The sequence below is a fragment of the Pocillopora verrucosa genome, chromosome 2 (assembly GCF_036669915.1).
Source record: "Pocillopora verrucosa isolate sample1 chromosome 2, ASM3666991v2, whole genome shotgun sequence".
Lineage (NCBI taxonomy): Eukaryota > Metazoa > Cnidaria > Anthozoa > Scleractinia > Pocilloporidae > Pocillopora > Pocillopora verrucosa.
The window spans coordinates 13,799,561-13,817,036 of NC_089313.1; the positions used below are offsets into that span (position 1 = coordinate 13,799,561).

The following is a 17,476-nucleotide window of genomic DNA, read 5'->3' on the forward strand; positions in this document are numbered from 1 at the left end:
ACTTTGTCAAAGTGACCCAAGACTTTTATGATTACTTCATTGTAGAGTGGTCTTTTTGTCGGTATCATTGAAGAGAAGATGCTTGTATCTCTCTGATTAATTCCCGAAAAATGCGACTTCACAAGGACTCGAAGCTGTCTTGTTTCCACGTAGATCTTGTACACTTGTCAAATGGCTTTCAGAGCATAAGCTTCTCTCGGTTTCTGTAGTTTGAGGTTACTAAAATGAGTATCGCTGCTCACCTTCAATGGGGTGCTAATCTATGGCAGGTAACCCCACCCCTGAGAGGAAATGCACTCTGAGAGTAATGTGTGTTGCGTGAACACGACCTTACTCAGAAAGGGAGCTCGAAATGGTTCTCAATTCGTTTACCTTTTGACCCCTTAGCGTGATCAGAAGCTTATTTCTCCTTACAGTATCACTTCTAAATCACTCTTTATGGCCAAGAGAGTAAAGAAAGTGATCATCAACTTAGGAAGATCTCGATTGTTGAACTTATTCTCTTAGTAAGCAACCTTGAAAATGTATTGGGAACAGTATGGAGAATATGCTGACTGATGTTAGGGTGTTAGGGTCAATAGACCGATTCAACTTCATTTTCTACGTTTGTTTCCTAAAACATGGTACCAAAACTATGTTTAACTAAGTTACAGTGGGAACACTGCATACTCATAATAATGTCTTTATTTAATGTCTTAAATAATGTCTTTCTCTTCCGATAAAGAACGGTGACCCGACTTGTTATTACTGAATTTCGATCGCCGTGTTAAGTTCCATCTTTCCACAAAAGATTCTGTTCTGTTCTGTTCTGTGAAAGTCAACTCTAATTATTATGGAATGCAGGAAAAGCTTGGGAATCCAAAAAGAGAAGGGTTAGAAAAATTTACATAGTTGCCACAGGTAAGGGGAAAATCAGGGAATTTAAATTCGATTTAGGGATGAATTTTCATCCTTGAAAGAAGTCAGGAAGGAGAAAAATGTCAAGTAGTGCGATTCTCATCTTGTCTAAGCTTCTCCATGATGAAAGATAATGAAAACTTTTTAATCATGTGACAATTACTCATGTATTGTTTGGTACTAGTGATAGATTTCTGTCGAATTTATTGTTTCCTCTTGTAATGCAGGTTGAATTTAGTTTGTGAATGAATATACTTCAATCATTTTCTATTATTTTGAATTATCTGGTATATTTCTAGAACAGGGAACGCATTTTATCGGTCGATTAGAGGTAATGAAATTGAACAACAAGCCGATGTTGGGTTTCCAAGAAAATCAATCCTTTTTCCATGATACATGGCCGAATTATCAATTCCAACTCGCTGCAGGAGAAGCGCGGAGAGGACTCTTGTGAGGGGAGGTCAGCGGTTGTTTTCAGGTCTAATTTGCAAAATTATTTATTCGGTTTGTCAGTGAAATTTTTACCTTTTTCAGAGAAAAGTCAAACCATGATCAAGAAGAACCAAAATTACACATGGCGTCTTTCTTGGGGATTTGCTGTATTCAACCAGCAAAGGAAGCTGCAATAAGCCCTTTGGAAGCTACGTGAACTATCTGCGCCGGTTATTGAGGTTTAATCGTATTTATTTCGTTCAACAAAAACACAATGCAAAGTATCTGTAACCTCGATTGGTCCGAGACTTGTATAAATAGTAGATGTTGGCAAAACAGGCGTGAAAACAACTTAAACAAATTTACATGTAATTCATGCTGTACATCTACATTGCCTATCTGTAACAATTATTTTCCTGATGTGAAGGGCGCTCCCGATTTAAGCGCATAGATGTTACTCAAGTCTTTAAATTCGTTCATTTACATCAAACATCATCCGCATATTCCTGGTAATTTCCGACGGAGGTCCTCTTTAATCAAAACTGGTGCCTCGTCAAAATACGGATCGTATGTCAAATTCATGGAAGTGAGAACTGTTCACCAACTTTATATTGCGGTTCAGACACAATCTGAGAAAATAAAACAACAGTGGAATTTTTAGACACTATGATATGCAGCGTCTGGATTTTTCTGCCACAAATTTCTTATACTTGCATATCTGAAAATATGGTTTTAAAATTTTACTCAAAACTATCAATTGGTGATATTCTTTATCGAGTTGCCTTTCTCCGCGAAAATGTATTGATAATAAAGGATGACGGAGTAAAGAGAACAAGCTTTTTACTTTTGACCCTTGAGAGACTTTCATGTTATTTCTCCCGACAGTTTCACCCCTGAATCATACATCACGTTCAGGGTAATCGAAGAAATTATCACCAACTTAAGAGGCTCTCGTTTACTAAATAAACTCTCCTCGTCAGCACCTTAGGAAATGTATAAATCGGTATGGAGAATATGCACACTGATGTTATCGAGAGTTAAAGCCCTTTCGGTTTGAGTTCCCTTGTATTTGACTCGCCATCATCACATCAGCCAGTCAGACTTAAGGAAAATGCCATAAATAGACGACGACGAGATCTGCTCAAACTAAAACGTGAAAAAAAATGTCGGAAACGCAGAAAAATGCGAGTTTCCTAGCTGAGATTGCGTTTTTTCACCGTGTCCATTCTTTGATTCCTAGGTTTCCTTTAGGTCAGTAAAATAAATACAATTTTGCACCCAAGATTTTGAGCATTCTTTTATTGGTATTTTTAGAGCAATTTCAAATTGTGTTGAAAGTAATCTGTTCTCTTCACTTTGCACCGTAATTGGTACAGGAAACTCGCGCCACTTTATTAACCGATCAGACTTTAAACTAAAACCAATTATGACTGAGTCACCTGCGTTTTCGCGCGCTTTAGTCCGTTTGGTTGTTTATACTTTGAGTGAGTTCTTATCGCCTCTGAAAAGACATTTTCTGTACTTCTGATTAGCCGTCGAGATTACTTTTGTTATGGAAACACAATCTAAAAACGCTTTAAAAGAAAGACTTAATTACTACCCACCTTTGATGAAATCAAAGCTTGTTCCAGTCGCGCATGGTAACAGGTCGCCCCTTTCTTATCGCTCCGATGCTACCTCTGCATTTTCCGCAAGTCACTGGGCAGTGCAGTTCCATAAATTCTTTGTTCTCCTCCTTTCCTGAGTTACAGAATCTTTTGAATCTTCTGCAGAGGTGCATGTGATCCTTGCATTCTAACCAATGAGGAAACGAAATTGAAATGTAGTTAACCCTTTAACTCGCAGAAGTGATCAACATAAAACTTCTCCCTACAATATCCATAACATTCTTCAACAAACAGGTAATGAGAATATTCAAACTTATCAGGTAGAAGCTGCTATCTTGATCTAGCACCAATTTCTCATAACTAATTTACAAGGAAATGTGTAGCAGCTACAGGGGAGAATTAACAATCAGATCTTGGGAGTTAAAGGGTCAACCCTTTGCACCCTAACATCAGTATCCATATTCCCTACACTCTTTTCTACACGTCTCCTTTGGTCTAGACAGGGAGAATTTGTTTTACAATCAAACCATCTCAGGTTAGCGATCATTTCCTTTATTCTCATGATGATAATGAATGATTCAGCTGTATTACTGTAAGGAGAGTTTGGATGCTGGTCACTCTTAGGATTTAAGGAGTTTAGAGGGAAAACTTAAGTTCTGGACGAAGTTACTAGCATGAAAAAAACAATCATGCAATTTTCCAATAAGGTGACTGACTAATTTGTGATGGTGTGTGTTTTTTAGGAATAGTTTTTGCTTTATAGAGCCAGTTAGCCAGTTACGACAAAGACTGAAACATGTAAGGTTACTGGGGGTTTATTGAGAAAAAGCACGAGTCCTTCCCACAAGAGCAACAGGCTGTAAACTGAATCAGTGAACACAGATTTCTTACATCAAGTCGCAGTCCATGGTCGCTTTCTGCAAAGCTCTTTTTGATAGCCAACGAAAAGGAAACAAAAATAAAGGTTACAGATAACCCTTTGTATCTTTGCTGTAACTGCTAATTTTTCTTACCTGGGCAGCTTACTCTGCCACGCGGTGTGAATCTGTCCCAACAACAGTCTCTGGTTCTTCTACAGCTCATCTCAGGTTCTCCACCTGAATACAAAATTATTGTGGGCTTTATTAGTAGGCAAAAAGTAAAACCAAAAGTTGTAAATAGTGAAAATGTAAGAAGAGTTAGTGTAACGGCAACTGCATGGGAAGTGACTGTGGTTTGATTATTTAGGCAAAGTGAAGGGCAAGAATGGTAGCAGAACCTCTCAAATATGCGTGTTATTTCAATGGCATTACTTACAAAAGTTGCAAGTCTTTGCACAGCTCCTCTCGAGTTTGTATCTCAGCTGTTCGATCTTGACATGGCAAACCTGGATGCCAAGTTCTTTAACTACTTTCGCGCAGGTCTCATGTGCCGCTGGTTCATCTTTGCACTCTGCAAGCAACAAAACATTTAGAAAAATTAATTCATCCTCGATTATTGAACCCAAATTTTTTAAGCCATAAAACTATTCTTCCGCAAGGGAACGCTGCCAATCAACAACTCTTTCCCTTTTTCCCACTCCCACGTTCCCCTCCCCCCCCCTCCGCCCCGACTTCATGTTCATGCGAGAAATCTGGGGATCTGGAATCCATGCCGCTTATTTTTGTTCTTTCCTTAACCTATGCACGGTATGTATATTCCCCATACTGTTTTCCATACTCTTTTTAAGGTGCTGACAAGGAAAATTCGTTCGACGATCAAGACCTTTTTTAGTTGGAGATCTATCCTTTATCCTCACGACCTAAATCGAGATTCAGGGGTGTTATTGTAAGGAGATATTTGGTGCTAGGCACTCTTGGGGGTTAAATATTTTTTTTAAAAAAATCATCTTAAGCGCGTGACCTTTGATACTCGGCAACATAGTGGTGTGATATGGAGATGCCCGGAAAAGATGCCAGACCAGTGGGAGTGTTCTTATTCCTTATCACTGTTTGAACCCTTTTTTTTTTAATTTAATTTATAAGTAGTGTGATGTAATGATATCGTCATTGGCTTAACCCTTTCTCTCGAGGCGCCACTTAAGTTCACCATTAATATGCGAGGCTTAAAAACCAATGACATTTATCCCACTCGTGCGATGAAAATCTTGTCTTCGATTAATACTCTTCGATTTGTCATTTATTCATTTGCTTCTTTTTGTTTGTTTATCAGAAGTACTTTTGAATTTCGCAGTATGATCAACGCATACAGTGCTATTCGCCACATACGCAGCAATGAACCCTGAATTCCCTAAATATCACCAACACCACATACGCAGCAATGAACCCAGAATTTCCTAAACATCACTAACGCTTAAAGCAACAAGGAGTTCTTTGGAACATTTTATCAAGTTTCAAAAACACTACGTTAATCAGTGCGTATTTCGAAATCAACAACCGACATGCTTATTCCGTCAAACCCTATTTGAAAATTGAAAAGACCTATCACTGTCTAGCAAAGCCTAAATGAAAGTGGTATTACGATTTTCTCTCTCACTTTGGCCAATGTACCTAGTAAAATACTGGACATTAACAACAAAATCGTAAAAAACCTTACCTCCGCCTCTAAGCCGTCCTGCAGCACCATACCTCTGAGTCCTCGTGCGACTCGTAGACGCGCGACTTGCGCCTTGCTTGCTTCTATAGGTAGTTCTATGGGACCCTCTCCGGATGGTTCGAGAAGATGACGGTGACCTCCGTTGTGCTAAACCTTCGCTGAATAACAAGACTACCAGCAGTAGAAGATGCAGCCATGAACTCTTCTTTAAACCCGCCATGGTATGATACTCGCTCTACTGCTTCCTCAGCTGTGTTAAAACTAAAAACCAAGCATGTGTCAGCGCCTTTTATAACTTATTTAGGTGGGTGCGGAAAATCTAGGGGTGATACAAACCATACCGACACGTGTTGTACGGCTTATTAGTTCATGACATAATGCATAATTGCCAGATGCCTTCGCCTCACGTTTTTCGTAAAACCACTTCCATAATCACAGCTTTTGATTACCTGCTTGCGACCGCCTTTAATTATGAGGTTAAGTTTGACCTTTATCCCAGCGAGAGTTTATAATTTGAACGTCAAACTTGGTCAGTTTATACTATCCTCAGCGTTTATTTGTTAAGAGTTTCTGTTAGTTGGACTCTTTGAACAACTGCCATATCAAAGCAACTCGTCATTTTCAAAATGCACTCTTTGTCGCTTTTTTGATATTTCCTTTATGATTTAACACATCTCTTAAGAAAATGTTTAAGAAATTATTTATCTGTGTCAACTCCGCCAGAGGGAGAAATGTGGCATCGTGCATTTCTTTCTAAATATATGTCCTAATTAAATTTCAAAGCGATTAAGGTTCTGAGCGAATATTTCACGCTGTGTTTGTTTATTTTCCTTTGTTCATACCAACCGCTACGAAACCCAAGGATTTCCGCGTAGGCATGCTCACAAGTTCACACCTTGATAACACGGAAAGTGTAACGTGATTTCCGTTGTTGGTATAAATAGCATTCTTTCGTAATTTGAATGGAAGAGGTCAATCACTAGCGGCAAGATGAAACCTTTTGTGGTTAGAAATGTTATTTCCGAAAGTAGTTTGCAAGGTTTTAAATCATATAAGTCGTCCAGACGGAAATGACTTTCGACTCTTCAAGCACATGTGCTGTCTACCTCAAAACAAGGCATTTATTAATTAATAAGTATTTTTTGACGCTATTATTGATGAATAGGCGTGTAATAAGCACGCGTGAATATTATTAAAAGGACTGGTGTTTACTACTTTCAATCATAGTCAAACTACGGATTTCTATTGAGAGTCCTCCTGATTTCTTAATTGGGAAACCCCTGGGATATCTCCGTACGGTGTCCTATCATCCTTCGTCCAATTCCCCCATCCCACCGTACCCGTAGAGTTTAAGCGTGAAAAATCTTCGTTATTTCTGAGTCAAACAGTAAATAGGCATTTCACACGGCAGAAACAGCTTTTGAGATTTCTAGACTTTTCTCAGTAAAATGATTTAAACAACAAGGTCAGGTCTGTTCATTGACTGCTAATTATTGTCAATCGGATAGATCTGATAACATTAATTCAATAAACTTCCAAACTTGGATTTCCGTTTCTCTTCAGTGCGTGAGGTCATTTCTCCTTTTTTTAAGATTTTGCGGTTGCCTCGTCCCCTTATCTTTAAGGAAAAAAACGTGGAACGCAGAAAAGAGTGGGCTCCTTGCGGATGGAGAAGTTAAAGAGAGACTTCTGAGATCACGTAGCAAAACATGAGCAAGAACCACAATCAATATTTCTTTCGTTTTAAGTCCTGGTTGGAGAGAAGGGATTTCACCATGTGTTCACGACGTGAGCAACCCCTTTTTCATGACCAGACATAACAATGTGTGACAAACCCTAAGTAAGATACCGTTGTCCTGCCCCTAAGAGGGTCAAATCATGCTGAACGGCTAGGGATTGTTACAGAGCAAATCTTGTAATTTTTTAGCTATCTAAAACGGATATGCTGGGGAAAATGGAGCGCCTCGTGATCCACTATATGTCAGCTTTTCCGTTTAACGCTGATTCTTGTTCATGGAAAACCTTACTTGGACCCATTTCTACCTCTTAATTTGGGTTTGCCCATGTTGGCACGCAGCAGGCAATGGCAGGCCAAACATTTTTTCTACTGTAGTTGAAAGAAGCATCCAAACACGCGATTTCAACGTGGAGTGTTGTATTTCAAATCGTTAACTTTAGAAAAGAGTGTTGAAAAATATGCGAAAAAGGCCAAACTGATTAAAGCTCAAAATAGCTTCAATGCAATAAAATCCATATTCTCTGAGTGCTGGTCATGTCCTACCGAAAACAGAGGAGTTCTCTCTGCTTCTGACGTTTTCCTTCCTTCTTAGGCAGAAGATTCTTCCGTGAAAACATAAATTGTGTCCAAAAATAAATCTATAAAAATCTGTTTTCGTCTCGAACACGAAATGGGCAATTTTACCAGTATTTCATTACAGAATGAGATTATTGATTTGTTTAGATGGCGATCTGAATACTTACGTAAATGAGGAACTTTATTTATTGCATTTTCATCAGCAAACTGAAACATCATCTGATCAAAATCTTCTTTCTCTCTTTATCGAATTTTAACGCCCAGTCAAATCCGATAAACTGACTCCTCTAGTGTTATTACAGACAACTTAACTCACGCAAACTGCTACTACGATTAGAGGATTGTGTAAACCTTAAGCCTCGAATGTTATGAAGAGAAATCTCACGAAATGTAAAATTTATGGAGAAAAAGACGAACGTTTAAGTTTCCACAAGTTAGATGAGGCTTTGCCTCTCTAGCCAATGTTTGTCATCTACAAAGTTTCCACGATTTACTCACCTCGAATTTAGCTTCTGAGTTGAAAGTAGGTTGATGTAAGTTCTCGGAAGTCGTCAGTAAACTAAAAGCTTCATGCTGAGAAGGTGTATTTTAGAGTGCTAAGATTCCTCGAAAACTGGATGTAGTTACCTATTTCAAAAGTCCTTAAATTCTTTATCCAAAAAAGGTAGGTGTTTCCTGATACGCTGTTTATTTAGGCAGTAAAATAATCTCTAAGTGTGACAGTGATATTCAAAGGAATATTGACACAGAAGAGCAGTTTACAATGTTCTGGCGGTGAGTGAAGTAAATGACACTTTGTAGTGATGCGGATGCAATCTTAGGAAATGACCACTTGATCGAAAAGGGGAACTCTATCACTACGTCGAAAGAGGTTCAAACGTCAGCCTCCTTTCAAGGCCGGCTCCAGTTTTGCAAACTCTATGACCTTATGACTTTGCACAATCTAAATAAGTTGAACCATTTAGCTATTTTAAGGCGTTTCTTGAAGACTTCCTAATAAGAGAGAGATGGGTAGGGATAGATAATTGAGTTGATCAGACTATTAACAGACTATTTTACTAAGAAAAGTTATTGCCCCAAGCTTTGCATGGACTGATTTCATTGTACCTGGTCATTTTCAAAAGCTAAGGATTTATTTTTAAAATTGCTTTGTTTACTTTAAATTCGTGTTTATTTTCCTCCCAATTAAGTCCACTCGGATTTGATATGAAGATACTTAAGATATTAAGGTCCTTATCCCTTCTTAATTGTTTTGGTTTTGAATTGCTCCAATTCAGAAGATATTATCATGTGATGAATTCCTCCTTAAGTAGTGCATGCATTCAAAATTTGGCATAGTTATCATATTTTCATGAAAAAAATGGCAACGTTCAGATGATTTGTTTGCGAAATACCGCATCGTTATCAGTTCTGCATTTGTGGCTATAAGTTGTGAATTGCATATTCATCTGGTGGTTTTAGTGTTTATGTGAAATTGAAATTTCAAACCTCTTTGTGACCTTATTAGAAAGGTGTCTTCTTGCGTCTGAAAAGTTTGATTGTGCAATATTACATTGCAAACATTTCTCCAGAAAAAGTGAAATAGCTATATTTGTTGCACACAACCAAGAATTGTAAGCTATGATAGAATTTCTGAGTCAGTATTCCACAGCTAAATTTAAATGGAAGTTCTGCAAGTTGAGCATTGCTTTTCGTCAGTGTACTAAGCATTAGGACTACATTTGTGTAAGGACAGCTGAAGTGTCTCAAATTGTACCAGCATTGGTCCTTCAGTTCTAATGAAGTTTGTTTCACTTTTTGTTTTTTAAGGGCAATTGACATTAGAACCTTTGGATCAAATTTTGTCCCAAAAATATGCAATCTGCATAATACGAGAAAATGGTAAAACAACCTGCAAGAATCGACTACGAACTGCCAGCCGATTCTCATTAAAATTTTCTGCTATTTGTAAATGATGTCTGACTTCGCTTGAATAGAGTTTTAGATTAAATTAATGATAATTGTTTTCAGTTGCGTTGTATTTTGTTTATATTTACATTATAGCTAATTTTCCGTTTACTGATTATGTAATCAACTAAAGCTTGTGGCTCGTGGCTAAAATTGAGTAACTCATTGTCCAACCTATATTGAAAGACAACCCAAAATTCTGCCGACAAGCACAAGACCACTTCACGTTATTGTATTTTCTTTACTGAATATCATAAATCTAAGAAGTATTCAGGACTAGACTTGACATTTTACGCCCTAACATCAGTATGCATGTTTAACCATTTCATTTACTTTTAGATTTATATGTTAGTCTTAGTGAACACCATTTTATTTGTATATAGTAGTTCTAAGTTATTATTGCAATTTTTATATATATGTAATTCTTAATATTTAGTATAGTAGGTCCACATCAGCCCTTTGGCTGCCTTTCACACAACCTACTTATCAAATAAAGAATGTATGTATGTAACGATCAAGAGAATCTTTGGTAAGTGATCATTTCATTTATTTTCGTGACGTGAATGTTTGATTCAGAGGTAATATTGTAGGGAAAAATCAGACGCTTGTAACTAAGGCTTGAAAGGGTTAATGTTAAGCCTTGAAATAGGTCACAGCTTAACTGGGATTGCCAATGATGAACCAGTTTGGTACTAAAAAAAGAGCTAGCGCTTTTGAACGTTTCTCATAGTTTTCAACACCCTCTTCCTTCGCAAATGTTCTCCTAAGTAACTGATTCAAGGGTGTCAAAGGGCAGCAAGATCAGCTATCATTTCAAAGTTAATCTTCACTTTTAAAAGATGAATTACCCATTAACGTATCTAAATGTCCGATATTTTCGGTCAACTTTAGCCTCCTTCATTAATCTTTTTACCATAGTTAAATTGATCAGTGGATTTTCAAGTTCTCCCCTTCATCATCAATTAACTATCATGTTTTAAGTCCTCATTAGTCAGGTTCATTATCAGGAGTCGAACTCGTTAGGGCACCGTATACGTGAATGAATTTAACTCTTCATCAATGCCCATACCCAAGTATGAGATGAGAGTTTTGCAGTTTGCATTCCTTGACCATAAGTCGCATTTCTACAAAGTTTTATGCTCAAAACATAACTATGCAATCAACAGTAGAAGTTTGTTTTGGCTAACCGTAGCAAGCACGTATGCTAAAAATTCAAACCTTTCGAAGTTTCTGGACGGGTTCAAAATATTTGTTTCCTTAGTGATTCTTTCAAACGACACATTAATCATTCGATCTTAAAATAAATGTTTTTCCTCTTTGTCAGATGATATTGATCCGCTAAATCAACCGAAATCGGCTTGTTTTATTAAGCTATCGCCCCCTTGGGCTCACCCTCAATAACTGTTTACATAACTTTTTTTTGTAATATTTTCATTTCCGAACTGGCTTATGGCTTATATCCGTAATGTTCTTATACCTTTCACCTTTCAACTTTCAAGGCCCAGTCAAAATGAAAACAGTTGAAGGGCTCTTTGTTATTTCATTCCTTTATTTAGATGTGCTGTTATGGTTACATAATACGTATGTAAATGGCAGACTATGACGGAGCTAGACAAAAAAGGAAATCCAGTACGATGCCTTTCTCCGAAAGAAATGGTAGTTAATGAATTTAAAAAACGACTGTGGCACATCGACTAAAAGAAGACTTCCACATAGACCATGTTGATCGGTTGTCCCGGTGGTCCCCAAACTCAGTTCTTTACCATTTGACCCGTTGTTCAGCGTTTTCTGTGTTGATTATTCTTTGTTTGTTTGCATTTTGACGTTTCATCAACCAGCTTTAGCTACGATTTGGCTTTGACGTTGGTTTTTTCTATTCAGTTTAAAGGGATTTTTCACCATAAGTTTTTTATTTTGTTCAATTCTTTACTTTTTCATTGTTGGTTTCCTCTGCTTATGGTTATATATTTTTTCTCTTCTTTTGCTAAATGACTTTTAAGGGCTGTGATGTTTGACATTCCAATTCTTGTTGATAAAATGTTGAATTTGTGTTAGGAATCAGGCGACCATGATCCTTTCTCACACAGAGAATGCTAACTTTCTGGTTTGAAAACACTCATGTTACATAATTGTCCTCCTTGAGTGATGAAAGTAAACATATTTTGTCTGTCTATACGTAAAATCTAAAGAAAATTGTTAAAAATCATGTTTTTTGTGTTTTGTTTTGTTTTGTCTTTTTTTTCTGAGCTTACTTTGGCCTTTCCTCTTGGTTACGTAACCGACTGATGCAGGTGCAACCGCACGTGCGTAATCGACAGTGATATCAAAAATGTTGCCAAATTAATCGAAACTTTTGGACAGAAAATAATTCTCTTTCTTGTTAAGTGACCAAAGAAATCTGTCATCGAGTTATCGGTAAGTTTAAAAAAATATTTATCGATGCTAACATATTTACGAGCTAAAATTAAAAAGATCTGTGCGATCTAAATGGATTGTGATAGTTCGTTGAGACAGAGAACCAACTCAAGTGGCTAATGTTTTTTTGTTTTTGTTTTTTATTGTCAAAAAGCAATGTGTTTCAACCTTAAGTGTGTATGTGTATGTGTATGTTAAGTGTCTTAATCTTAATCTTAATCGAGTGATCGATTGCCTCACACTCACCCCGACCTGTTAGAGAAGCTTGCTTCCAAGATCACATAATCACTTAGTCAAAAACGTAGCGACAGTAAATTGAGAGAGCTGCTCGATGAAACCCAAGTAAAGTGTCGGCCTAAATTGTTGAAAAACCTTCGTCCGATACCGCGCTCCTTGTTTCAAATGTCCACCATTTTTCTTGCTTATTTTCTCCAAGCTGAAGTGCACTTGACCAAAATGTTAAACTCAAGACCGAGTATCTATTATTTGGGGTCCAACAGTTAAAATAGCAAACTCTGTTTTCTTTGAAAGACGAATGTCAACATAAATTAATCGGCTATTTTCAAAATTTGGCATTTTCTTTTAGTAGCGGGGACACATAGTCTAAAGGGCTTGAAGGGTTGATGGATGGTAAACGGCGTCAGAAGGAAAAACACACGAAAAATGCATTACATGTTGAGCATTCAAGTATGAAAAGAAGAGAATGGAATATGAGAAGGCGTATATCACGTTTCGTTGCAAGTATTTAATGAAACTCCCAATGAAGGTTTCTAAAACTATGTCGTTTGGTAGATTTTTTTTCCCCGAAGGGGCGGGAGCAGGACAGAATGGTAAGGGGGATGTCAAAATATCTGTTGGGAATTTTGTTACTAGCGGCTTGAGAGAGATCTTTCCCCGCCCCGGAAGTACGTAATGAGCATTTTCGACCGTCTCTTTCTTCTCCTCTTTCTCTCTCTCTCGCTCAAGGAATTGGCTATATATATGTACCTCTATACCCAGTACCTCTTTTGACTAAACAAGTTCCAGAATAATGTATTATATACCTTCTTTATCATGATAAATGTTTAGGAAACTAAGGAAAGTCAAAATCTAGGCGTAGTCGATCAGTGTCTCGTGTTTTGATCTACCCGTAGTCTGCCAGCAGGGGACTCGAGTGTTTTGACCTTCACCTTTGAACAGAGCACAAGGTCTCGCATATTCAACCTCTTACTAAGCAGAAATAAAGTCCAGGTGGTGGAACCCAGTGGCGCTGTTTACAGACTGAAAGTGTTTGTAAAGTGCTAATGACCTTTAATGATCCTCGAGGAACTCAGTGTGTGTCTGAGAAAATAGCTGGACGCGTATAAACCTATCTTTTTACCCTTCAAGTTCTGTATTATGTATCTCGACACCTTTGTTCCTAGTCTCCTGAGCGTACCACGCTGTGTCATCAACGTCAAGAAAAATTATTTTGGCCAATTTATTAAGAAGCGTTTTCTCGATTGTCTTACATAGGGCTGTATTTACTTGGAGCGCAGAAAATATCTTTTTTTGTCCCGTATGCTTTAAGGCTCGACGTGGGTAGTGAAAGAAAAGTGCTTTTCTCAAGAAAATGTCGTCATCGCAGAATATCGATGAAGAGTGCTTTGGCCTCGATGGGCATCTTCCCTTTCCCTTGGAACTCAATCGAAGAGCGAAAGGCTAACATACCAGCTCAATTTTGCCTTTTTGCATGCTTACGATAGTCTCCTGATACTCACGATGTAGTAGATTACCAGGTAATCTGGACCCCTGACACTTCACATGTCTCTCGCCAGCAGCTGTCACGTAGACTAGTTCACGGAACCGTTCGCTTCGCGCCATAATGTCAAGTTATTTATTCTGTAAAGCGCTGCGGAGACTAGATGAACTTAAAGAAGCTGTTTTTGAATTTCGCGTTCAGTGTTACTCCGGTTTATAGTTTATGATCGAGGACTAGAAGCTATACATTTTTCTAACGTGAGGCTGGTTGAATCTCACATCTCTGATACCGTGTTTGAAGCAGACTATGCGCCACTTTTAGTGAGTATAATTAGCTGAGATCGAAGAAAAAAAAATTGCTTTTACAAGTATTTAAATACGTCTAGCCTGGACGTGACTCGGTAAACCATGACAAGGAATGGTTATTGCAGCTGTGAGACGTGAACAGTAATTAACGTTTCAACTCACCGGTAAGTAGAAAGAACGCGATGTTACCACGTGTTGCCACTAATTGACCACAGCAGTAATGGGACTAAATCAGTCTGTATTTTAAGAAAATCACGTTAAGTATGCTTTCATTTCCTGGACTCCCGTAGTTTCGGTTTGTTACATGGCCTTGCCTAATTAGGAAAACAGCACGAAATGGTATTATTCTACTCTTTCTGACAGTTAATTATCTATTTTGTCTTCTCAAGCTCCGCCATTAGACCGCTAGTGACATATGCGTTTCAAGCTATGGTTTTTCCAGAATTGCTGTCCTGATTATTCTTGACAAAATCTTTTCGGTTGGACAAAAATAGTCGAAACATGAATGATCAAAACCCGAGCTTTGAAAAATTAGCCAATGAACTTCGCATTGCCATCTTCTTTCCTGGAAACTTTTATTTATTGAGTAATGATGTTGGTGAGGGATGTGTGGTAATCCTGTTAGGTAGAAACAGGGGTGGCCATATCCAATATCGATTTCATCGGGAGGAATTTGTAGGGTATGAACACGACATCCTTTCACCTTGAATTTGTTTCGTTTTATTTTTTTCTTTTTCTTCTTTTTTCACAAGCTGAAAATCACCAAATTAAGGAAAGGTTTCCAGCTCCCTTTTGTGGGGTGGGCAGAAATGAGCAGTTGGCGAGGTAGGTAATGACTGACCGAGACCGTAATCTGGTCAGGTCAGGGCTGAGGGGGTGGTTGTTCAAAGGTTTCTATCGTGTTTGAATCAGTCGGAGAAAAAAACCTGTCACGGTTATCATAATTATTTTGATTGCATGTTTGTGATACAGTCAACTGTCTCATAAGTGTACATACTCGGAAATTGGAAAATGTGTCCGTAGAACTGTCTGCCTATGGCTAAAAAATGTCAAAAAAATACGCCTGTTCTGTTGGCCAGCTTACGAGATAGCTTAAACAAAAGAAAATCCAATTTTTACTTGTTGGTCCACGTCCGCTTACTTTAGTGTCTGCTTACGGGAATGTGTAAATACAGAGTTTGACTGGGAGGCAAAAAGGGGAATTGAAAACAGTGTCCATCAGCGGAAGATCGTTGAACTTTCCCCTTAAGAGGGTAATTTAGTGATAAAAACTGAGTTGAAAACGTAAATTGGCCACCGTAAAAAATAAATTATTTGAATTAGTTGAATTCATTCAACTAATTTATTCCTGTTTTCTCGTCACCATATTCCCACCACTAGCGTAGCTCCACTTTCTACATATAAACCCACACACACAACCCACAATTCCTCCAATCGCTCTGACGAAGGGCTAACGCTCGAAAAGGAAGCTATTTTTACCCTTTACGGTGGACAATTTACGTTTTCAACTCAGTTGTTAACACTAAATTACCTGCTATACTCTCCCACCGACGCAGCACCACAGTTTCTTTAGAAACTTACCCCCTTTACGCTTAAGAGGGTGTTCGTTAGCGGAGAGTTGACTGTAATGAAATCATTATTGAAATATCACATGTCAAGGTACCCAGTGTATCTCATGTTTTCCATTTAGAGTGACGATTTTGAAATAGATGCACGTTTTAAACGAAAGTTGCGTTCAGTCACTATACGGTTTACTTGATCGGCCTATGCTATTTTGCGAAACGAAACGAGACAAAACCAGGCGAGATATAAAAAACTAAAGAAATAATGCAGATATATTTTGTGATGAGGTAAAGATAACTTCCACATGTATTATGGAGTAATCGTTAATGAACAAGAAAGATTTTATTCATTTCGCAAAGCAGTAATTTATGAGAAGTTACTAATTTGCGAAATCGACTAATAGTCCATTTCGCAAAATAGTATCTCTCCTAAAATTACTATTTTGCGAAACATAACTTAATACGTTTTAAGAAATAAGAGGAGGCCAAAATCTTTGGTGAAATACAAATTTGTAACTTTTTTTTTGTGACATGAAAGAGGTCACGTTTTCACAGCAGGGTGAAAATAGTCGATTTCGTGAAATAGTTACTTTTCTGAAATGATTAAAAATCGTTCTTATAAATTCACGATTACTCCAAAATCCTTGTGAAAGTTATCTTTACCTTTTTAGAAAATATGTCTACATTATTCCTTTAGTTTCGTCATATCTCGCTTGGTTTCGTTTTGTTTCGTTTCGGAAAATAGAATAGGAAGAATTATAGAATTATTGCAGCGAAACACACGCGCTCTACACCGCGGCACAGCATGTCTCGTGTTTTCCGCTGATTCACAGAGACGATTTCAAAACAGATGCTCATGGCATTGCGTGTTTTTTTATACAGTCTGCGTCATCAGCCGCCGTACACTTCAGACTACCAGAACCTGACAGGAAAAGCACGTCTCTTCTCGGTCACGTTTTACCCTGAGTCACGTCCTGTCTGAACAAACTCCTTTACTCTTTGTATCTGTTCTTGTCATTATCATTGCACAGGTAGTTGGGCTACCTGTGATCATTAGGGCCCTTCTGTTCAAATGACACTTATAAAGAAGCCTTGACTGTTGCTCTGTTCTGTTGTAAAGTACGTGAGAAGCGGCTAAAGCACGAAAGAAGCCTAGGGAGAAATCCAAAGGAAACCGAATCTTGTCCGAGTTAGCAGGGGGTTCGAATTAACCCACAAGAAAAGGTTATCAGTCCTGTTCCTTTTTGCGTATTTCAAAAAAGGCAGTAATAAGTACTGTGTTGAATGCTTTAAGTCAAGCGTCAATTCACAAGATGATTTGAGAGATCTATACATCTGTTAAAGTACATTTGCTCCTTCACTGCCATCCCTTCATCGACCGCAAGCCTTTCCCAGTCTGAACGGTAAACATTTAGCTGACCCACCACTCTACGACTTAAATTCTCTAAAGCCATGTAATGCCTCAGTCCTAAACAGTTGAATTTTCTTTAAATGAATTATTAAAGATAACCTTTCCTTTTGATTTCAGTAAGATTTCTGTTCCCTCTTTTTTTCCTTCTAGCCACGCCCTCTGTCTTTAATTTGGTTCTTTTAAGATAATGGGCTCCTGGTTTTTTGAAATACCCGCGGGCATGGTTGATTTGCATTGCAAATAATTTTTTCTTCTTACTCATTTCGTATGCAGTTTAACTCGCCACGTTTGC

The 17,476-nt window shown here is 38.0% G+C and overlaps 1 protein-coding gene across 1 annotated transcript; it reads right to left on the bottom strand.

Moving 5' to 3' along the window:
* Positions 1-1,378: 1,378 nt before the first annotated feature.
* On the bottom strand, positions 1,379-8,467 carry LOC131790252 (uncharacterized). The gene is made up of 6 exons (XM_059107440.2): positions 8,323-8,467; positions 5,511-5,771; positions 4,233-4,367; positions 3,950-4,033; positions 2,934-3,123; positions 1,379-1,958 (listed from the first exon to the last, which is right to left on the bottom strand). The coding sequence occupies exons 2-5, from the start codon at positions 5,728-5,730 to the stop codon at positions 2,945-2,947; spliced, it is 618 nt and encodes a 205-aa protein (XP_058963423.2). The 5' UTR covers positions 5,731-5,771; positions 8,323-8,467; the 3' UTR covers positions 1,379-1,958; positions 2,934-2,944.
* Between the last annotated feature and the right edge of the window lie 9,009 nt (positions 8,468-17,476).